Here is a 23,379-nt window from a genome sequence, read left to right as displayed (position 1 = left end):
TTTTAAATCACTCATTACATTCACTTCTGACAAACTTTAATGCTTTTCTGAGTCCCTGTAACACCATCATCTCAAAAAGCAAAAGCTGGAAAACTCACCTAGGATCTCATTCTACAGAAAAGACCCACAGGGAATACACATATGGAAGAAATCAAAATACAAACAGATATATTTGGCTTCTTTGTTATAATGAGAACCATGCGATTGTGTGGCCATGGAAACCACTGCAGACTTTTTGCCAATGTACAGTAAATTCACCCTGTATTTGAAAAACTTCATTTCTGCCTTCCTCACTATGGGAAGAGCTCAGAAAATTTTTCTCCCTGCATGGTGATATCACCCCGAATTTCCAACCAACTAGAAACCAGTTGACATAATTCCAATGCACACTGACTCAGAAATCTGATGATGTCAAGCGGTGACCCACCAACCCCTGAATATATCAAGGGAGAAAAACAGACTGTAAGACTGTTTTCCAGTTTGCCTTCCTCTGTCAAAACAGCACTACGCACCCTTCACCTCTAAGGTCTCTTCCCACATTCCCGTGACCAACACTGTCAGTTTTTCTGATCTAAGCAAATAAGAATCTTTAAACCTCCCAGAAATGTTGAACATTGAAAAGAGATGAATGTACATGAAGATATGAGCTTTAAGGAAACCAGAACTGGATATGCAAGTACGTGACTCCAGAAGCAAAGACCCCCTTGATGTATGACCATTCTGCCTCCCACTTCTTAGCTTAAGCTGGAAGAAAACCCCGCCTACATTTTTGCATCTATCCCATGTCAGCAAGCACATGAAGGTCATTCAAATGTTTGCTGACATACATGGAGCCATGGACAAAACTTATACAGGAGAGCATGGAATTGTACTTGCAGACCCTCCAATTTAACAATTGCAATGGCTGACTTCAGGCCTACGTTAAATGCCAACTGTCTTTTTTAAATGCAGCATTATGCAGACAAAAACCCTCTTGTCTGGAGTTATTGACACATCTCTGAGATTTGAAAATTATGCATATTTTGACAAACAAGATCTCCCAAGGAGTGACTCTACAGAGACCTGAAAAGCAGCTAGCTAGTGAAGAGGCTATGGAGTTGGCCGAAACAGACAAACCTTGTCCTTCTAAGCACCAGCTGCCAATAGTAAAAGCAACCCAGCTACAGAAGGGACCTGAGGAAAAAACAACAGACTTCATATTGCACCTCCATCAGAGAAGCCAACCCATTACTTTGATGATGCTGAGCGCGGCATCAAAGGATGAAGCTTCCTCCACAGGAAGTCCTGGTGCTTGCCAAGTGGTTCAGCTCACCTACATTAGGTATCAGAAATACCTTTTCTTTCTCTCTGTGATAGAGATGTTAAAAAAATGTAGCTTTCAAATGGAAATGCAAACTGCATGTGTCTCCATGGGGCACATATGTTCTTCAGAAATGTGAGATTTTCTCCGTTTTTAGTGCAAGCTCACATCTCTCAAACATGAGGCTCTCAGTTGTCATTCACATCTCATGCTACGAGCCACATGGCTGTTGATCCATAACTGCAATCTGCAACATTCAGGGCTGGTAAGCTGTGATACCAGAGTTAAGGAGACCAGTAGAAAAACTAAGATAAGGAAGTTCATTGTAAAGATCCATAGAATGCCAAAGAAAGACTGGTAACTGGCAACTCTTCTCTGATTGATTCATACAAAAACGTCTTTGCCAAATAAATACCATTTTTCCAGGGCTCTTGTTTTTCACGTTGCTTCTTGCCTGATTTTGTCTCAACCTTGGCTTGAAGCCCTGCAAAGACACTTAGTAACAGCAGTCTGCTCTCTTTGATATCAGGGCCAGAGAAGCAGGCATCTGCCGGAGCGATTCAGCTGACTCCCCTCTGCAAGGTATCAAACAGCTAAGGTGGTCTGCACGTTCAAAGACACGTGCAATTTTTATTGCCTTACACCCTCTAGAATGTTAGGAGGAAATTCTTCACTCAGAGGGTGGTGAGGCACTGTCACAGGTTGCCCAATCCCTGGAGTTGTTCAAGACCAGGTTGGACGAGGCCCTGGGCAACCTGATCTAGTGGGTGGCATCCCTGCCCATGGCAGGGGGGTTGGAACTGGATGATCTTTAAGGTCCCTTCCAACCCGAGACATTCTGTGATTCTGTGATCTCACGGTTAGACAGGGTCAAGAGAAGTGAAGCAGGTGGCCAGAGCTTCAGCAGGAAACAGAGAAGGAATGGCAGATAAGAAGGAATCAACTTTACTCTGGAAACCTTCACCAGAGCCATGACCAGGCAAAAAAGCCAACTGGATTGGCAGCAGCTCTTCTGGCATTGTAAGAGGGAACCTAAATCTGAACTGAGCATGAATAATGGATCTACAGTATAGGACATCTCTCAGGGGACCATTAAGGCTAAGGAAGTCAATAAGCAGGAGGAACTTGAGGAAGAGGAGCAGAGTGTGCGACCTTCTGAGCCCCATGGCTGGAGCAGTAAGCCCAGTCCTTGATTTCTTCTATGCATGCACTGCTCTGAGCCACCCAATCCCATCTACCACCCTAATAACCTTTCCTTATTGCTCACGAATGAGACAAGCTAATGAATGGCAGCTCTCTCTTTACCCCTCCTCTCCCTCCTACCCCTTCCTGGCACAGAGGGAACATTTCCTTTGCTTGTTACCGACACACATGAAACAATGGCAAGTGTCAAAGCCAGGAGGCTTATGTTCATTCATAAAGACCAATCGTGGCTCTGACTTAAATTTTCAAACCAACCAATTAAACTTCCTACCCCTTAAAAAAAGACAAGACTTTAATAAAAGCTGTTTACTCTAACTAGCAAGCAGTCTGTGAGTGTTCCCAGACTGCACCGTAAGCTATGCAGCTCTAACACCACAAGTAAATAGGGATGGACTGAGCTGAACTGCTGTCTGTGCTTGGATAAAAGACACACCATGTACATCCACCAGACTGTGCAGCCCCAAAAATCTGTACCTGGACGAACTGGGAAACATGATGGCATAAAAACATGTGAGAAAACAGAATAAGCAAGTCACATTTGCATTCAGGAGATTGCAAACCTGCAGCTACTTTTCTCTCTTATCTTTTCCATTAAAGTACCACATCCTGTTAAGCATTCCTCCTTCAAATGACGGATGCAGAGGCACAATTCAGCTCAGCCGGAAAGCATCCCACAGCTCAGGGCAGGGTCTCACACATGGTTATTGCTATGCATTTGTTTCTGGAGTTCAGGAAATTACGTTTGCCAAACTGGTACAGTATGTAACATTTCCCTACCGCTGTGGGACTCTCCTAGGGGATCATTTGCTTCGCAAAGTGTATACATAGCAAAACCAAATTAAGGCATGGTGAGACAATTAACTCAGAAAATAGTCTGGGGCTACAAACTGCACCATCACTGTCATCCTTTCACAAGATAAGTGCACTCAGATGTGAGCTTTTCACAATCAGTCTGTGAAGTATCCACACATATACAAAGTCAACGGATTATAATGGAAGTCCAAATTCATATAGATCCAACAGTATGCAACAAGAAGAATCAAAGAAACCCCACAGGTATGGATACAAATTCTGAGAAATAGCCTAACATAGATACAAACAATGTAAATGAGTTGCTTAAATGTCTCCAGAGCAAAGGCTAGCATGGAGAATTGCAAGCACACTTAAGGAATACCAGTGTGGGGTCAGTCAGTCTCCACAGCTCTCAGAAAGCAGACACGTTTGTCTGATGCACTTTAGCAGCAGGAGAAATTCATACTCCAAGGCATTTATCTAGAGATCACCCCTGGGAATTCTCCTGCAAGTACAACCCCAACATTAGCGAGCAGTTCTGTGAAACAATCTCAGACCACCAGGATACTGAGGTCCACTACAACTCAGACTACCCAAAACTCCCAGTACTGGATGTAAACGACCACAGAAGGACGAAAGCCTGTGCATTTCTTACCCACATGCCCTAGCTCCTGTATCACTGGCTGCAGGTCTGGGAAAGACTCATGGACATTGCACAGCAGCTGACAGATCTTGATGGCCAGGACAGACTTCTCCTGTGCTGTACTCAGAGCTGCTTTCAAGGAGGCCTCTGAACTTTCCTTCTGAGCAGAAATACTCAGTAGCTACAGAAGTAAGAAGAAAAAATCTTTCCAAACAAGTCTTTGCCCTTCCACTGATACATGTGCATGAGCTGAAAGAATTTCAGGACTAAACCAAGTTACAATAAATTCATTCTCAGACTTTCTGATTTGGTATTAGCTTACTTAAAACTACTTCTCCATGGAAATAGAGGTTCCTCAATGCCTTACAGAATTACAAGTTTACCCAAATTGTAAACCTGTCTTTCACACACGACTTTCCCCGGGCTTTTCTCTCCCTTCCAAATCCAAATCATCTTCAGCCAGCCACTGCAAGGAGAGCCAAAGACAGAATCTGTGTATGCCATTATGCACCTTACACTTCCAGATCTCCAACAGCAGCTAAACAGGACAGGAATGTGCAACTGCAGATTGCTTCACGGAAAAAGCTCAAAGCTACATACTAATGAACAGAGACCATTTGTTTTGTCAAAGGGCAAACAGGCAAGGCACGATGGTGATACAGAATCACAGCATCCTCAGTGCACTTTCTAGGAGTATTTCATTATCATGTTAGATAAAGTCCTCAGACAACTTACTCAAAGGGAAACCCTTTCAATCCACTGGCAGTTCTGCTTTCTCTAAGACTTCAACACCTACACAGACTAGAACCGAATTTTGTGTGCCTGCATATCCACATTTTTAATAACTGAAAAGCTCACTGGCAATTTATTTCACCTAGAACCTCCTGCAGATTTATATAAAACACCCAGTATGCTCTCACTTCAGTAGAGGGATGCCTCCAACTTCGAATGCCTTGCCTGGCCTAAGTAACATCCCCTGATTTCAGTGCATGCTAGGGCTTGTCCAGAATCTGAGCCCCAGATTGTGCTGGCTCCAAAGGCAGCTGGGGTACACGCTGCATCATCCCCTCATACCTCTTTTACTGCTTCTGTGAGTCCTGCTTCCCCTGGAGCCAAGGTCCGCTCTCTGCCTAATGGCCTCCGAAATCAACTTGCTGTGCCGCAGGATGATCTCAATGGCTGTGCTTTCACTGGTGGCCACTGAAGAGGAAAATAAAAAATAAAGGTACTTACAAACACAAAATCCAAGGAGAACCTAAAGACCTAACACCCATACGGTCCAACAGAATCAGGAACTGAGTGGGCTGAGTCATCGTTGGTGCTAATGTTAAGGGAACACAAACCAGACTTGTGACTGTAAAGTGGCAGTAACACCTTCTTCTCTCCCTTACACCAAAAAAATGCAACTTCAACCTCATTCCTTCCTCTCATATCTAATTCCAAGCTGAATCTGCTGAGGCTTGACCTGATGAATCTGAGAAACAATGACGCTAGAGTAAAACCACAACCTTTTTTAGATACCACAGTATGAGAATACAGTGGACTAATTCAAGAAAAAAACAATCCTTACTCAGGGCAATGAAGAGATTTGGGGAAAATACACTCTGTACCAAAAATAATATATGATTGTACTTGTCCCCAGACTAGTTGATAAATAAAACTGGGAATTGCTAAATAGATGAACCTATTTTTTTTCCACTGCTAGAGTTACAAAATTGGAGAAGATGCATAGTGATACTTTCATAGGAGAACCCAAAATAAAAAACTATAGTTCATCCAAGACATCTGTGCATATTTTTTGTTTGCATGCTTAGATTTTTTAATCATTTCGGTTCAGTACCAAACAGAAAGATCAATTACTCACAAGGCACTACTTGGGAGGAAAGCAGTGAAAAACACACAGCTTGGTGACAAGAAAATACAGTCCTTGGGATCCAGGAGACACACAGTGTAAGGTAGGAAGAGAAAGCTCTCCAAGGTGGTGAAGGAGGCAGTGGAGAATGTGGAAAAATCAAGGAATGATTTTGAGCTAATATGAAAAACTCCTTGGAAAAAGACTTACTGGAAACATCTTGGCGAAGCTGAAGGAAACTCATCGAGCACTTTAGCGCTGTAAGGTTTAGGTATGACTTGTATATGCCCCATATGGATCAGGGAGTGGTTTACAAATAAAAATATTTTTCCCCTTATCCTATCAAAATGTTTCTGATTTTATTACACGGACTTGAGTTGTCAGAAATGCATTCCCAGCATCCCACCATCATACCGAGGTGAGCTCCATAACCAGAGCGTATTCTCCACTGGTCCTGTCTCTTAGCACTACATTACAGGACAGGCCAGGGCTACCATTAGCAGCTCAAATCGTTCCCTCCCTCTTCATTTTCATGATAAGAAATATTTGTGCTTCTGTTTGTTCAAGCTGCAATTTGAGGAGATTCAACTCTATGTAATTAAGCAATGCTCCTCCTCGGAATGGGTATTACCACTAGATAATTAACCATGTTGGGAGTCTGGTGTTTCAAGAAAGCAATCGTGCTTAACAAATGACAAAGCAAACTGCCTGTCGGGAATGTTTGCTATAGAAGTTATCAGCATTATGAGTGCAGTTTTGCTTTCTATTAAACAATCATTTACATTTCACTGCATATTGATTTAGCTTTTAATTTTCAAGTGACTTCAGAGCCAGTGAAATTTGCCACTCTATCTGAATTGCTCAGACTTGTGCCTAAACCCACCGCAGCTTGGAAGGCTGTTCCACCAACTGAGAGCTGAGTACTCCAAGTCCCAGCGCCACCATAGGCAGGCAACAAAAACAACAACAACAAAAAACACCAGAAATAAGAAGGGGACTAGCTGTCTGTGATAAAGATGTCTAATGGGGACACTAAGTACGGAACACCCATCAGCACACTCTGCTCCAGCCAGGAGACCACAAGTTAATGATCGTGATCTGCAGAAACACTACCTGGATCTAGGGGAGGACCAAAGCCCAACTAAGCCTCCCTGGCACTGAGCAGATTAAAGCCTCAGAACCGCATGGTCACTTCTAATGTTAATGAAAATTACAAGGCAAGAGGCTAATTGAGCAAAAATATCTCTCTAGTAGTTCCCACAGGAGGGCAAAATGGTGATAATAAGATAGCCCTCAGAAATCATGTTCATGTGTCAAAGATTAGATCTGGAAAAAGCCCACAATCTCTGACAACCACAAAGAAATGCACAAATCTTAGAGGTTAACAGTGGGACTTTATGATCTTAGAAGTCTTATCCAACCTAAACGAGTCTATGGTTCTATGATCGTGAAGGTCTTTTCCAACCTAGATGACTTTATGATATGAAACCTTGAAAACTATCCGGGTGGTTTCTTACACCAAGTCTTGCTCTTGGAAGTTGTTAACAAACAAACAAAAATATTTCAAGGACAGAGTTCAAAACAATTTTTCATTAAATATTCTTAGCAAATACTTTCTAAATTGGCAGTCTCTTTTCCCTCATTTCCCCCATTTTTTCTGTTTGTCACTTGAAGATGAGATGAAAAAAGATGACTCATTAAATAAACACTCTATTAATTGAATGATTTCTATGATGAGGCCACATGAGACATCTCATGTGTGAGACATAATCAGTGTAGCTTGGAAAAGCTCTAGCATGCCACTGTAACACCTCCCCAGCATAACCAGTACAGACAGACAGATTCAAGGGGAATGACAGAGGATCACAGAAGTGTGTGTACACACACACACACAGAGATTCCTGCACAAGGGTCCTACTAAATTCCTGCTTGAGGGTCCTACAGGGGAAAGCCATCTCACAAATACACGTTGACCTACTCTCTGCATTCCTAAGCATTTAAAATGTAGAACTGGAAGAAACTTGGTAGGTTACCAGTCCATCTCACTGCTGTCATAAACACTACGTTATACATTCCCATTAATAAAATTATTAAGATCTATCCTAAAACTAGTTATCCATTTTGCTCCCTTTCTTCTGGTTGGAAAGCTCTTCTACAGTCTCATTCCCCTGTTGATTCTTCTAATTTTCAGCTTAAATTTATTCATGGCCAGTGTATACCCGCTAGTTCATGTGCCAACACTATCTTTTAGCTTAAAAAGCTCTTCTAAACTCTGTATTTACTCTATTCCTCCTCTCCAATTTCTTTATAAGAACATGATCATATTCCTTCTCAGTCTTCAGTTCACTTGTCTAAATAAAGCAGCTTCTCTTTTAAAATAGCTTCTCCACTTCCCTGATCTTAACAGCTGCAGAACTGCCTCTACTTCAGTACAAATTCATCCTTTTTGAACCGGACTAGAACTGCACACAGTATTTCAGACAAGGTACTACTCTTACCTCTTGTTACTGAACACACCCTCTTCACTTTATACTACTTCATCATTCAGTTCTCACTGCTTACATCTCCGTACAGGTAATTCTTCTCCCACTTGCAGATCTTCCTCTGTGTAGACAAAAGTTCCCAGTTTTGCTCATCAGCAAGTCCTCCTAGCGTGGTTTGATATTTGTGTCAACAACATTAGTGATGCAATCAATTGAGTACCAAGAAAGCCACCGGTAACCTTGCTTCAACATGTCAGTCCTGCCTTCAGCACAACCTGTAGTTATTTCCCAATCAGCTACATCCTCTTTTTAGTATCACCACGTCCTTTAGATTAACAATTTCCCCATATGAAATTCAAATGCTTTGCTCAAGTCTAGATTGAGGCAGAAAACCCCATTTTTATCTCATCAAATAAAGATTCCAGGTCAGGCAGAAACAATTTACTTGAACACCTTTGCTGCATTTTATCCCATTTCTTTACTTACGTGCAGTGCTTCAATTACACATGCCTTCCAGCCTTTTCCAGTGCATATTCCTGTGCAGCCATAGCTCTGGTTGCCTGATCACTGCTTCCCACTCCTACACACGTCCTAGTTTTAGCCCCATTGTAGGGACTACTCCCAGCTTGAAAAATGCACCCATAAACCTTGCCATTGCTCTCAAAACTATGTGTGTGAGCTCCTCCGGTCTGCTGGATGATTAGCCCGAATCCCCTTTGCTCTCTGAGTTGTGGTTTCACTTCAGAAAATTTCCATTCTTGTATCTCTTCGCCAGAGCTCTCCTGGATTTGTCCTTTGGCTCAGCCATGAGTTTGTGGGCCATCTCCTCTCATTATCCTTTTTCTTTACTTAATTAAACGTTTGTTACTTATCTCAGTATACATTGTGATTCCCAGCAGTCTGACATGCAGCAAGCCTCTCTTCATACATACATTTTCAGACCTCTAAAGTAAACTTCTTTGTCTGTCTGCTGTTCCAGCCATTCCTGGCAGGTTCTCTACTTGGCCTAATATTCCTCCTCAAGTTATACATTCACTCAGGTCTGCAACCTCTCATACAAATTCTCCTCTCTTGTTGGGGATGCAAACTTCAGACAGTTCTCATACCTCTAACATAAAAGAAGAGAATCCAACAGCTCCTCCGGAGCTCTTATGAGCAGCTGAACTCATTAATTAGTTTCTCTCATTTCTAAAAATCTGTCCTTTTATAGCCAAAACTCTGTTAGTGAACCTGTTGGCATATCCTTCCGTCTAATTCACACTAAGCTGACTTTTGGTCTCTCAGTCTGAAGCCTTCTTTGAAGAGAACACAAGAGGGGTACAAGAATAGCATCCTTTTGGAGAGCGCCTACTGGAACCTGTTGCTGCTCCCAGGCAGGTATCTGCACTGCACTTCAACCAGCCTGTATTGGGGTTAAGTGGTAGAGTTTTGGTAGTGGGGGCTGCAGGGGTGGCCTCTGTGACCCGTGTTAGATAAGAGCCAGTTTCAGATAGCTCAAAAAAAAAAACATACTGCAGAAAAGCAGCTGGGAGAGCCAAGAGTGAGAACCGGCCCTGCAGCCCCCAAGGTCAGCGCATATCCTAGGCAGTGAATATCCTAGGCAGGTATTCTTGCTTGTGTGGTCTTTAACACTTGTCCTAGCTCGGAGGCAGTTCGATTTGGGCACCAAGTTGTGTAGGCACTGGAGCTAAAGGGGAGGTAAACAGGAACAACATAAAAGGCCAAGAGGGAAAAGCAGCAGGAGCTCACGCATGGGAGCTGGAGAGGATTAGAGTGATGGAGGGATGGTGCGAGAAGTAAGCAGGAGCCAGGTGTGCAAAGCAGGAAGAGAAAGGTGGGGCGAGGCAAGCTGGAAACCGTAGCAGCAAGGTCTGCAGTCACCTGAGAGCCCTGCCTTACCGCAATCAGATGTGAAGGGGGAATGCCAACACTTTAATGACGTGAGATGTCAACACACAGACCAGACGGCTACCGGCTGGTAAAATGCCCAGTCTCTTCTAGAAGAGGTCTGGACAGAAGAAAAGGATGGGTGTGTTGTGGTCTTTTTTTACAGCCACTCTACTGCTCCAAGTTCAGGGCAGTTCCGTGGACCGGTGACTTTGAACTATGTGACAACCTAAGCCATGGGACACCATGCACAAGGGATTACCCCTCCCTTCCATTTTATCCAAATTTGTTTTTCTTTTCTTAAGATTTTGCACCCAAGCCATACCCCAGATCCTCCACCCTACCTCCCCTCATCACAAACACTAATAAAGACACAAAGTTAAGCACTCAAAAAATGGAATCGCTAGATAAAAAGCTCTCTACAAAACCTGGGATTTGCAAAGGGGCTTCACTTTACCATGTAGTATTTTTTGAGCAAAGAAAAACGGACTTGCTCCATGCACAGCTTGGACCAGGCAGAGAAAGATCCTAGTTGTCTAGAAAAAAAGGCTATTACATGTAAGACTCATGTTTCTCTTGATGAATAAATGTGTCACTAATGAGGCAGTAACTGCAAGAAGAAAAATAAAAGTCTCATCTTTATGAAACCTTGGAGAACTTGATCATACCTCTGCCAGCCCAGAGCTCTCGTGTGATTCTGCAAGAATCAGGTAAGATGAAACCTTCAGAGGTGGCAGCTAAATTCCATGTAAGTTTTCCCAGTGCCACACCTAAGACACCAGAGATCTCAAGTGCACATATGCCACAGTTCCACTGTTGTAATCAAGTTAACTTTGAAATAATTATGCACATTTCCACTTGTCTAGGAAAAAAAAAAAAAGAAAAAAAGCGCAAACAAATAAAGCAGACCTTAAAAAAAAAAAGGACAAAAGGACCCCTAGGGCCCCTGCTCCTCAGTTCCGTCTACACTTGGCAATTTGCACCTGACTTTCCTGTGCCTCACCTCCCAGTGCAGCTAAAACAAGGGCAAAAAGGGAACCCATAGAGAAGAAAAGAATTTTGTATTCAGAGCAGGATTTGGAGGCTCTGCAGCAAACAGTCTGGGAGCAGGCAGCAACTGAAGAGGATAAAAGAAATATTGAATAACACTATCCCTTCACCAAGGCAGAAGTCCTGTGAACACCAGAGTGTATGATCACGCAATTAAATACCGGATCCTATGCCCAAGGGTCAGAACTATGACAGCAGAATGTTTTTTGTTGTGTTTTTTTTTTTCCCCACATGGGAAGGGAGATAAAAAAAATGCCTGCATTTTAACTACCTGAATTTATGAAGACCACACACCCAAAAAAAAAAAAAAATAAAGAGCGCAGGGAAAAGGTGCAGCTTTTAAAAGCAAAGGCTGGGTTACGATGTGAACAGGGGTATGTGAAAAATTCTGAAGTCCCCACTTCCGAAGCAGTTTTTATGGCTGGGAGCTCAGCACCCTTGCAGATCTCTGCTGACAGCCACAACATCCCCGGCAGACGCAAAGTCCTTTGCTGTACTCACACCTCTCTCCCTCTTCTCACATCTCCTCCCAGGCTCAGACGTGCTGCTTTCAGAGGAGAAAATTCATCAGCTGCTACTCACCCCCCAGCCCACGAGGACAAGGCGGATGCTCTGTTGGCAGCACTTTCTCTGGCCTTCCTACAATCCGCTGTAGCTATATCCAAGGCTGCCCCATGCTGGAAACCTTGTCAGGGATTGCGTGCAAGGGAGCAGGACAGAAACCGAGGCATTTACAAGATGAGCAAGGGTTTTCAAGAAGCATGTCGCAGCTCCGGTCAGGCTCACTCAGACAGAAAGCAGACATCATTCATGTCACTGAGCACAACAGTGCTTTCCAGTCCCTATAATCCTACGTCAGGGGAACTAACCGATGTGACAGACTAGGACAGGAGGTCTGCAAGCTATGTGCTGAACACAGCACGCCAGGGCACCTGCAAGTTTCAGCTGCACAGGCAGGGCACAGCCAGCTCGCCTCAAAACACAAAAGAAAGCAGGTTTTACGCTGCTTTTTTTTTATTTATTTATTTCATGGCTTCTTCAAATCAACATACATAATGCAACTGCTTACAGGAAAGCAATAGTCCTCCACACCAACTGCTGCGTTCTAGACATCAACCAATAAGCAAATAAATAAATAAAAATCAGTCAATGGGCGTGCTACACTTGCAGGCAACTGTGTGCCCAGAGTTAAAGAAAGCAGATGCTGGGAGAGCCAGCTGAAAGGTAAGCTGATGACTGAGTACACAAGGACATAATGACATGCAGGCAGCACAGTGTTTTAATGCTTCTGCTGAAAACAAACCACTGCAGAGCCTTCTTCAGGCTCACAAAAAGGTATTTAAAGAGACTGAGAAACACTGGGTGCCTCCTCTGCCCCAGTCGCAGCTTTTAGGGACAGTCTGGCATACTGGACAGTTCACCCCGAGGCTCCCTTCGCAGTTCAGCTCTCATTATTCCCACAGCTCAGCACAGGACGTGAGACAACTCCCACAAGCAGTCCATGCCACGCAAAGGGAAATCACCCTGTGAGGCTAGCCCCTCGCTTGGCACACCATGTGGAAAGACAGTGCCTTGCAGACACACACGTACACCCCTCGCCCACAAAGCTTTCCTTCTCACGGATTTGTTACCCGCTTCTCCGAGGCGGTCAGGAATCCCTCTTCTGCTGCCTCCAGGAACTCTGTGATGGGGCTCAGCTGTGTCACGCTCTGGATCAGCTCCTCCCTGCATCCCGGCAAACGAGCAGTCAGCATCTCTCCCTCTTTCGTGCTCTCTTGGGGGAAAGGGATTCAGAAGCACAAGAGAAGAAACAAGTCAGTCTGAAGGAACCGACAGGCTCCTGAAGCGAGTGAGACTTTGTGTAAGATCTAAGTGAATAGCAAAGCTCATCCCAAGCACAAGCAGCAGAGAAAAACCACTTTACGATTCTCTTTAAACTCTGTGAAAGGAAAACGTCTCATTTATCTAACAGAGCACAAAGCCATAAAGCAAGCTGGAGGTTAACACCAGGTTTGCAAGGCCACTGCTTTGTGTCAGCCTCCACTAAGAAAGGAGCTTTCAATCCAGAGGCTCAGCTGTGCTCTGGCCCACGTTGGCTTTGCAGCCATCGATCCAACCCTCCAGGCAGCAATGGGGAGAGCCCTGCGCCGCCCGCAACCCGCTGCTGTGGGACAGAAACACTCCAGGATCTTGGCCAGCACGCAATAAGCCTCCTGTATCTGAGTAAGGATACAAGGATTGAACAAATGCTGGAGCACTGCAGCCTGCCAGGGGGATGTGACCAGGTTTCTGAAGGTGCTTTGCCTGTATGGTTACCCACTCACTTTGCCAGAACCGTGCCCAGTTCTCTACCTGTTTGCTGCAGGGCTTCTCCACTGCCCTGTTCCCTCTCCAGCAAGGCTGCTCTCAGCGTGGGATTCACATCTTGAAACAGCTTCAGTAAGGACACAAGGGTCTGTGCATCCAGGGGCTGAGCATCCTTCACTTTGCCCAACAGCTTTGTGAACACCGACCGTTCCCCTGCCTCTGCCAGACAGGCAACCAGAGCCTACAAGAGAACAGGCAAGCGCAGGGAAGGTTTAACAACACAGCCAACTGCCTGATACAAGCAAAAAGCAGAATTCTGGGGGTTTTGTTGAGGGGAGGAAAAAGAATAAAACACAGAAACCCATATACACATGCACACCAACACAGGTTGAGCTCGCTGAGGCCCTGCCTGCATGGAATTCAGCCCCAGGAGATATCTGGGCTGTGGCCACCAGCCCCAGCAAGGAGGGCAACAAGCCCTGCCTGCCAGCTCTTCTCCTTGCAGCGAGCTCTGCCGATGGGAGCTGGTGAATGGCCCCGTTCCAGCACCAAACACACCTCTTCGGACAAGGGCTCTCCTAACAGCAAAATGCCAATAGCTAACTGACCTCATAAGATTGTAAAAACCTATTTAAGAAGCCCAAGACTAGAGGAGGGAATACAAGATTTCAGTGCAGAACAAGGAGAGCACTTGCATAGAAAGCAGAGAGCATTTTAGGTGGGACTTCTAGGAATTCTCATTCCCAAATCACAATGGAGTCGCATCTCCTAGCTTTGGGCGCAAGCTTTGGAGATAAGGCACACAAGTGCTGTCTGTTGTGGGCTCTCAGCACACCTGGTTATCAAGCTCAGAGCTCCAAAATCCACTCCAGTGACCCAAAAGAGCAACCAGAGGCAAACAAGCCTGTGCAGTTATGGAAGTAAAAGGAAAAGAAATAAGCTGGAACTCTTGCTCCCATTTCCCCGGAGCCCTTTAATGCTGTAAATATTGCCCCTAAAGACACACGCTCCCCAGCTCTCCACAAGAGATGCCAGCCTTTCAGAGCAGGCGTCCTTTATTAGAGACTCCAGGGATGCTATAAAAGCACCTTTGAAGTGGAGAGCTTAGCCCAGCTCCTGAGATAACGGCCATTTTCTGCTGTCATTGTCATTTTTATTTCTATGATAAAAAGACTGAATGTAACTGCTTGAGGCCACACCAGGGGGATGCTGGACTTGCTTTTCCTAGCAGGTGTAAATGCTCATATTTTAGGGCAGCGTGACAGTGCAATGACCTATTGCAAGGAGCATCCACAGAGGGGGAGCTGCAGGAGTCCCAGTTCTTACCCACTAACGGCATTTTTCCTGCCAAACAGAGAGACGTGGACATGAAGGGCTCTGTTATAAAGGAAAAAAATAAAAAAAGAGATGCAGCAGATGTGCCAAAGAACAAGCTTAAAGGTATTTTTTTTAATCCAAGCATCAATTTTTAATAAGACTTGATAACCAGATCATGTTTGTTCTCAAGGTTTGCATGTCTGGCCGCTACCAGCTGAGACCGATCCTGCAAAATGTCTCGAATCTCACCTTCCTGAAGGTGCTCAGCACCTTGCCAAATGCATGTTTTTAATATGTACGAAAAGTAACTTGCATTGCTGTAATTTATTTATTTATTTTTTAATTAAAATCAGCACAGCATCACTACCCAGAGATCCACTTAACATCCCTTTCTCGGTGCATGGTTTTCGTTAATGGAAATGAGTTTTCAGAAACTGAAAGGCTCTGCTATTTATAGTCTCTTTCTGGAAGACCTTTCCTCAGACATGTTGCTCAGTGGGAGCAACAGCCTTTTAGCATTGTTTTGAAAGAGTGCACAGTGCATTTTAGACTTACTTTGAAGCAAAAACAGCTCCCAAAGAACCTGGAAGAACTGGAGAAATAGTGATATTAAGCTGGAATCCCAGCTTCCATTCAGGGGTAAGGTGCCCACATGTTGTAGCCTCATCTATCAGGCTTTCACTGCACGGGACACTTGCAAAACCCTTCATGGCCAAATTGGCGAAAAGCAGCATGCAGTCAGCTTCCAGACTGGGGCAAGGGACAGCCTGGGGCAGTTTCCCTGGGGGCAGGGAGACCAAGTCACTAAGAACTGACTTCAGCTTGAGTTGTACCACCAAATGGTGGTGGACTTTCTCAAAGTCCACTGAGAAATTCAGCCGTGACTGCAGGTGTCATTTGTGGTGCCCGCAACGCCCCAGATGCTCACAGTCCTACCAGTACCTCAATGATCACACACCATGAGAACGTCCCCCCAGTTCATCTTAACCCTCCTCAATTCCACGGCAGCCCCAAGGTAAGAAACACCACAGGAGATAGGTCCCCTATCTCCATATCATCTTCCCCATTTGGGGGATTTCTTTCCTAATACCTTCAGTTCCTACGCTGCTACATCCCCTCATCCTGCTGCAGGATCTCTTGCTCTTCCCCATTGCTCCTTCATGCTCCAAATTATTTTACTTCTTCTAACACTCCCTGGAGCTTTGGCCACGAAGATGCCCAAGGCTGCTCATGCCATGCCACAACCTGCTTTTGAAATGGACAAAAGTGCTGTGCCCTCCCAGCCAGGCACCAACTCCCCTCCTCACACCAAACACAAAATTCATAGGAAGATAGCTGGACAGGATTGTGAGAGTAAGGGTTTTTGGGTGGGGACAGAGATGCCTGAGGAGGGGCTGGGGGCCAGCCCTACACGGCATGAGTCTGAGGCAAGAGCTGAGCTAACTAAATTCATGTACGGTCCCGGGCAGTGTCCTGGGGGACATTCGGCAGCTGCAGCTGCTGACTGACCCAGGGAACACTTAAACCAAGTGGGCAAGTAGTGCATATCCCATGTGCAATGGCCCATAACTGAGCCTGCAGATTTCACGCAGGGATGTGGGGAGAGAGGCAGAGCAGCAGGCGGTGCAACCACAAATCCAGCTGGCCACTAATCCACAGCCTTGCCTTTTCCCTGTAGGTGGATTTTCACATCTCATCCATGCTTCTGCTCCCACTGTGAGACATGCCTCAGGTGCAAGAGATCTCTGCAAAAAGCCACTTTACTGCTGCTGAGTGATCTCCCTTAAACAGCAGCTTCAGTACTAATGGAAGCACCTAAAGTGGTGGGAGGGATCTCCAAGAGGTGGGCTGGAAAGCCAGGAGGCTTAGCATGGCAGTCGAACCTTGCTTTAAACCCTTCCCTCATAAGCCCAGACACACTCAGCTCCACGACTGACCCCTGAGCACGGTAAATTCTGCGTCAATAACTCAGCCCTACCTCCCTTCCCTGAGGAAAGCTGCACAAGCCACTGCCAGCTGCAAAGTCTCCGACTGCAGGCAACCAGTTCAGAGACGTAACAACCAGGCCTCTGTGAATGCAAGTTGGTTTAGTTTTGTGTGTGGGTTTTTTTTGCTTGTTTGTTTTTTTACTGAGTACTTTTTGAAGTGCATAACATAAAGCAAATATAAAAAAGCCATCAGAAAACCACAGCCCAGCCCAGACAAAGCCACTGCCTGCAGAGCCAATGGCACGAACAGCACAGCACCCAGCTCGCATCTGACCCACAGAAAAGCTCCTCGACTACAACTGAGCCATGAAGTCAACCAGTTACCACTGGTATAATACATTATATATATGATATACCATTGGCACACAGTAATCAGGGGAAAACTAAGTTCCCACTGCTAGTTCAGTTCGCTGAAATGTTTTGTTTGTGGTTCTCCCCCACGCCCCCCCCAGACCTGCATTTGTAAGTGACCTGTGAGGGAGGCTCCAGCATCAGGACGGTGCCACGGAGGATGCTGGCTCCTGCTTGCTGTACACAACAAGAATTAAAGCTCAGCCAAAACTTCCGTGCAAGGAGACTGGAACAATGAAAAGGTTCCTGCAGCTTTGCCACCAGGAAAACAGGCAAACCTGCAAGCTCGCGCTCCTCATCAGGATGCAGAAGGTAACAGCAAACTTTTTTATGCCACATCCAGAAATTCCTGCAGCTGCAAATGAAGGACAGCGATAATTGGACAGGCCCATATGCAGTGGAAATGATCCACAAGCACAGCGACATTTATTCTGCACTAGAGAATCAACGCTCCCCCACTTCATCTGAAACCAGTAGTAGAGGGAACAAATGAGCTGTGCAATAATTTGAATTGAGTTTCTCTAAGAGAGCACAGGAAGATAAGACTTGACACCAGCAAAGCTCTTCTACGCTTCCCCAAATTACTGCAATTTCAGTCTTGTTCTCATTTCCAAGCAGGTTTCATCCAGGCCAGAACCAAATTAGATAGGAATAGTTTATGTGAGTTACACAGAGAGACTTCAAAACAAAAACAACCCCCCAAAAAAACACATCATCTTAAATAGAAAACCAACTTATAAGGGTACATCTGCATTTTTCAGCCCAGGGAGCAGAAGGTAGCAACAAACTTAGAGAAAAGTAAAAATTCTGACAAAAGCAAGGCAAAAACTCCTGCAACTTAAACTTCTACTGGATGTACCTGGAAATAAGGCAGCAACGCTGAAAGGAAGCACAGCACAACCCCATAGAACATAGGGCTACTGGCCTGCCGCAGGAAACAAGGCACCCATTCACAGACGAGCTCACGAGCAAAGGAACAGAAACAGAGGGTGATGTCTAAAGCAAACTCTCACTGAAACCTAAGGAGCTTAAAGCCAGAGCAGCCTTGGCTCTAAAAGCAGCTGGCAAAACCCCCACCAACACTCCCAAGCCCCAGTGCTGTGCGTCAAAAACCCAATACTGCTTGCCTGTAGAGACAATGTACCCACAAAGGACTCGTGAGCAAAAGGACGTGCACGAGGGATGGGGGAACTCTCCTCTGCAGCACCGCAAGCACTCCCCACCAGACCGCGTAGCATGAAGAAAAGGCAGCTCCTCTCACAGCGTGGTTGCGTCTACAGCCATCTCACTGGCTTCCAAATTGACTTTACTTGCCCTGAGGCACCCAAGAGACTTCAAGCAAATACCTGGTAAAATAATACAAAAAGGAACCAAAAAAATAATAATAAAGAGAGAGGAAAAAATCCAATGACTTTCTACCACTGACACAATTTCAGCCCTGATTACACACCCTGAGCTGGGCTCTTCCGAGCTAAACTTACACGTTAAGCATGAAATATACCACTGTATGGTGGCCCCAAATCAAACACAGAGCCCTTAGGGGAAAAAGCAACACCCTCTGCTGAAAACAGAGCCCAGCCCGGTGCCAGCGCCGACAGATCCTGCTTATCCCAGCAGGAGCTCAGAGAGCAACGGAATAGTCTGAGCTGAGAGTTTTCACCTAAGCCCTTACTTACACTGAGCTGCATCCCCCCTCCCCACTGCCTTTGGGGCTGACACTTTTCATGCTTGTTGCAGCTGAGAAGTGATTTTTCTGCAAGGCTTAAAGAAAATCCATTTCTCATTTATTCAGCATTTATTTACAGCTACAGAAAAATTGTCCAGGTGCCATTCTGCAGTCAGATACCCAGACTGTCTCTGAGCTCCACAGCTTCCCATTTGGGCCCTACAGCAACAACTCATTTGGGAGCAAAACGGGCAGGGCATATGGCAAATAAGGGCCCACCAACCTCATCTGCCAGGCCTGAAGAAACTCGAAACATTATAGTTACTGCAAAGCAACAGAAAATGGGGCTCCTAGGCCATTACAGAAGCAAGGCAGTGTACTTGCCTACCTGCAGCACGGGGTGTTAGCAGGTGAGGGGGACACGCTGGCACAGGCTGCCCTCTGGCAGCATCTGTCCACGTCCCTTGAGCACAGCACCCTCCCAGAGGTGCTGCTCCAGTCGAGCCTCAATTACCAAAGTGTGGAATGGGTAAAACCTTAAACCTGACATCATTTTTTAATCTGGAAGATGAACAAACACACAGAAATGTAATCTTTCGGCAGGCATGCAGAGAGCAATGCACTCAAAGGTGCTCATCAGCCTGGCTGGGCTTGCAACTGCAACCATGAATTAGGACCCCCATCTCCCTCCTAAAGCTTCAGCATTTTTAAATTGAACACGATCAAAGGGGTCAGCCACTAAGAGAACACAGACTTTCCTCCCATGAACATTCAAAGGCTCATCAGAAAATAAATCTGTATTCCCTGACTCAAGGGAATTCTCCTACCTGCTGTCATACTTTTTTCTTTTTCTAGTAAAGATGTTGACTTCGATTTTCAAAAGCAGAAAGCTGTCTTGGCCAAAACATCCCGTGTCACACAGACATGCTGGTACCGCTGGGTACAGGTGACTGAAACCCAGACAGCTTCTAAGAGCTACAGGTCTCAGCCCTCCAATCCAGGGAACATGAGTTCTCGACGTCGGAAGTCAGGCTAACCACAGAGTCACCAAAACGTTGGCCACAAAACTGCCATGCTCTTATTTCTTTACATACAGAAAAGCTATAGAGGGCAATTCGTGCAGCCAGGCAGCCTGGCCTGAAAACAGCTCCATCCGAAGCAGCCCAGGTGAGCAGAGCAAACGCATGACGGCTGTGGCTCTTCCCCAGACACTGTGCTCAAGCAGTGCCCCCAAGTCTCCCTGCACGGCCACTACACAAATACAGGAACTTCAGTGGTGCCACTGAAGATGTAACCTGCTGTTTCTTTGGTGGCTTTGAGCTATTATGATGGCTGGCATCTGTTGTTCAGAGCCCACAATATCCTAGAGTGTTAACCAAGCACTAGACTCAGCTATCTTCCAACACCAACCTGAGCATCATTCATCTGCAATGACTGCTTTTAAAGTGGCACACCACCAGGAGAAGCGTCATGGGACAGCAGGCCAACATGCCACACATCCGTCCCTGCCCGTGACACTCCTGGTGAACGGCCTGCAAAGCAGAGCAGAGCAGATGCTCCACGGCAAGCCTCCGCCATGGGCTCAGGAAGTCTATTTTGGGATCTCATGTGTCAGTCATTGCCGTGTTGATACAGTTCCCGAAGCGAATGCCATAAACAGAAAGAATGTCAGAGCTCTCCTACCATGCACTGAAGATGTCTTCAGGGCAGGACACCTTACCTACTTACTTACCTCCTTACCTACATGCACGAGCAGCTTGCTCTTACAGATGCTTCTCAAGGGTGTCATTCAGGTGAGCACGATTTGCTTCAAACAACAAAGCACCAGAGCCCCAGTTTCCCCATGAAAATATTTCCTGAACAGGGCCCAAACTATTCTAGCCCTCAGCAGGGTGGAGAAGAAAAGACTTGTATTATTTTTCCAATAAACACACCTACCTCCCTTTGAGAGGCATCAATTTCTCTGCATTCTTCTAGTCTTCTGAGCACAGCCTGGGCATCAGAAAGGGCCTCAGAGAAAACACTTTCATATCGAAGAAAGAAATCCAGTTTACAGCTTTTGCTCTCTGCTGCTGTGTGAGAGAAACAAGATAAGTTATTTGCTAATTGAAGGGATTCACAAAAAGCATGATGTGATTGAAAAGCATCAGTTTGTAACCAGCACATTTGCTGTAATATGAAAACTGTGACTCACAAATCCCTTCTAAAGATATCACGCAGCCTGGAGGAAAAACCAACAGTTTATTTAACACTAGTTATAAATGGAACATTTATTTTAAATCCATTGCAGCCTCTGTTTTCCTCCCATGCTGAACACAAGTTTAAAAGATAAGGTAGGATTAGCAGGCAACTCTGTGCACTTACTGTTACAAGGATTGTGTTACCAACCCCATGTTCTGCACTAACACAGATCCCACTGTACATCAGATGCAATCACATGCATGGATAGAAAAGTTTTGCTCGCTACAGCTTTGGTAAAGCACTGAGAGAAACAATCACAAAGGCCTAAGGAACTGTGCCAAAGGAAGAAAGTCCCTACAAAACCGGGGTACACACCAGTGCTGCTACCAACCCAGGGCAAACTAGAATGAAGAAATGCAGAGAAAAAGATCCCCCATACCAAGAAAGTGTAATGCAACTGGGTTGTAAATCATTAAGAGTCAGTGCTGTGCCCAGACCAGTAAAGTCTCACCTAAATCACTCATTCTTCCTTTCTTCTCCAGAGGCTCAGCAGGCTCCTCTTCTGCACAGCCACACTGCTCTGTGCAGGCAGGCTGGTCAGGATGAGAGCCTCAATCTGCCCTGAGGGACCCTGAGCTGCTCAGCATCGTGTCCTGTGGAACCCGGATGTGATTTGTGGTAAGCTCCTGGTCAGGAAGAGAAACATCTCCCTCCATTTCTGCTTCTGCAGAGTCAGGAGAAGGGGACACTCTCTGAGGGTGCAAGGTATCTGTTTTTTCTTCGGCAGGAGGTTTTTCAGACTGAGGGAGGTTATCAGCTTCAGCGCTGTTTCCAGATGTGTCTGCTGGCTGGCTGGAGACCTCTCTCACTATCTGATCCTGAGATGAACAGCTGAGGAGGTCTCTAAGGAGGTTTTTGCAACTAACAGCCACATCAAACATCTGCAGACTGTCTGACACAGAGATGGCTTTGGTGAAGTTGTGTTTCCCCATTGGGAGTTTGCCAGTGTACATCATCTCCAGCAACAGCGCAAACTCCTCAGGTGTCACCACAGAAGCATCAATGGAGATGGTGTCTGTGCTATCCAACAAGGATTTAAAAAGCAGGCTGGCAGCAGCCAAAACAACCTTGTGTGCTCTAAAATGAACAGTCCCAATGAAGACGGTGCAATTGCAGAACTGCTGCTCCTTGCAGAGTGTTTACAGCTGCTGCAGCAACTGCTTTCAGTAACTGGGAAGCTCCATGGCTCCAGGATCTAGTGGCCTCCTCTTGCCTTGGTCTCCACACTGCTTTCACAAGTTCCAGCTAAAGAAAAAACAAAGGATCCTACTAGCAAAAGGAAGCAAAAATCATTTTTCAGTTTACACCCCCTAGTAGTTTATTATATTGTGGTTTAGCGGTTACAGCAAGAAGAGGCTCCATTCTTAACTGAGACTCCCCAAATTCAGCAACTTACCCGACTAAAGATGCAGAGTCCAGATACTGTTCAAACATAAATATTTCAGGAAGAGCTTAGGTGTGAAAATTAAGTCCCAGGAGTTACAAAAAGGAGAAAAGAAACTCCCAGACATGACTCCTACCACAGAGCTCTAAGATGTGTGAGTGCTCTTCAGATCAGGCACTGCAGTGCCACACACTGTCCGCACCCAAGAACTAAAGGAACCAATGCAGGAACACCTGCTCAGACTATCTATCAAATGCAGAGCAGAATGTGAAGTGCTGGTTTTGACCTACAAAGCACTAAGTAGTTTGGGAGCAGTTAAGTTTCTCCCCACATCACTGCTAAGATCAGCAGGAGCATCTGAGCAATGAAGGCAGATGACTGCTTGCAGTCTGGGCTTGTCAGCACCTCCCTTCTTGGCACACCACAATCCTAATACGTTGACTTATCAGGGACATGATGTGGTCCACGTCTTCCCCCCAGGGTTTAATTTCTAGGAGGACAAGTAGACAGGGAAGACTGGGATCACAGAATCATAGACTATCCAGAATCACAACTCAGAATCATCCCACAAAGATCATTGAGTCTAACTCCTGGGTCTGCACAGGACCACCCAAAAATCAAACTCTATGTCTGGGACCGTTGTCCAAACGCTTCCAGAACTCCGTCAGGCTCAGTGCTGTGACCACTACCCCGGGGAGCCTATTCCAGTGCCCAACCACCTTATCGGTGAAGAACCTTTTCGTAACACCCAGCCTGACCCTCCCCTGTCACAGCTCCATGCCGTTCCCTCGGGTCCTGTCGCTGTCCCCAGAGAGCAGAGCTCAGCGCCTGTCCCTCTGCTCCCCTTGTGAGGGAGCTGCAAGGTGCCATGAGGCCTCCCCTCATGCGGGAGCTGCAGGCCGCCATGAGGCCTCC

The 23,379-nt window shown here is 45.7% G+C and overlaps 1 protein-coding gene across 1 annotated transcript in view; it reads right to left on the bottom strand.

The window, feature by feature from the left end:
• Positions 1–22,264, bottom strand: part of ZBTB40 (zinc finger and BTB domain containing 40) — a gene marked incomplete at its 5' end in the record, with an annotated part of 30,850 nt that extends 8,586 nt beyond the window's left edge. The window contains 11 exon segments of the mRNA XM_083802433.1: positions 3,951–4,119; positions 5,013–5,055; positions 5,057–5,138; positions 8,346–8,394; positions 12,842–12,984; positions 13,563–13,758; positions 20,778–20,911; positions 21,532–21,631; positions 21,635–22,219; positions 22,223–22,243; positions 22,247–22,264. Coding sequence (XP_083658559.1) covers positions 3,951–4,119; positions 5,013–5,055; positions 5,057–5,138; positions 8,346–8,394; positions 12,842–12,984; positions 13,563–13,758; positions 20,778–20,911; positions 21,532–21,631; positions 21,635–22,219; positions 22,223–22,243; positions 22,247–22,264 — 1,540 coding nt within the window.
• Positions 22,265–23,379: the final 1,115 nt, after the last annotated feature.

Source organism: Anser anser (assembly GCF_964211835.1).
Source record: "Anser anser genome assembly, chromosome: 17".
NCBI classification, from domain to species: domain Eukaryota; kingdom Metazoa; phylum Chordata; class Aves; order Anseriformes; family Anatidae; genus Anser; species Anser anser.
The sequence above is the reverse complement of the archived record's forward strand: the minus strand, read 5'-3'. Positions and strand labels throughout refer to the sequence as shown.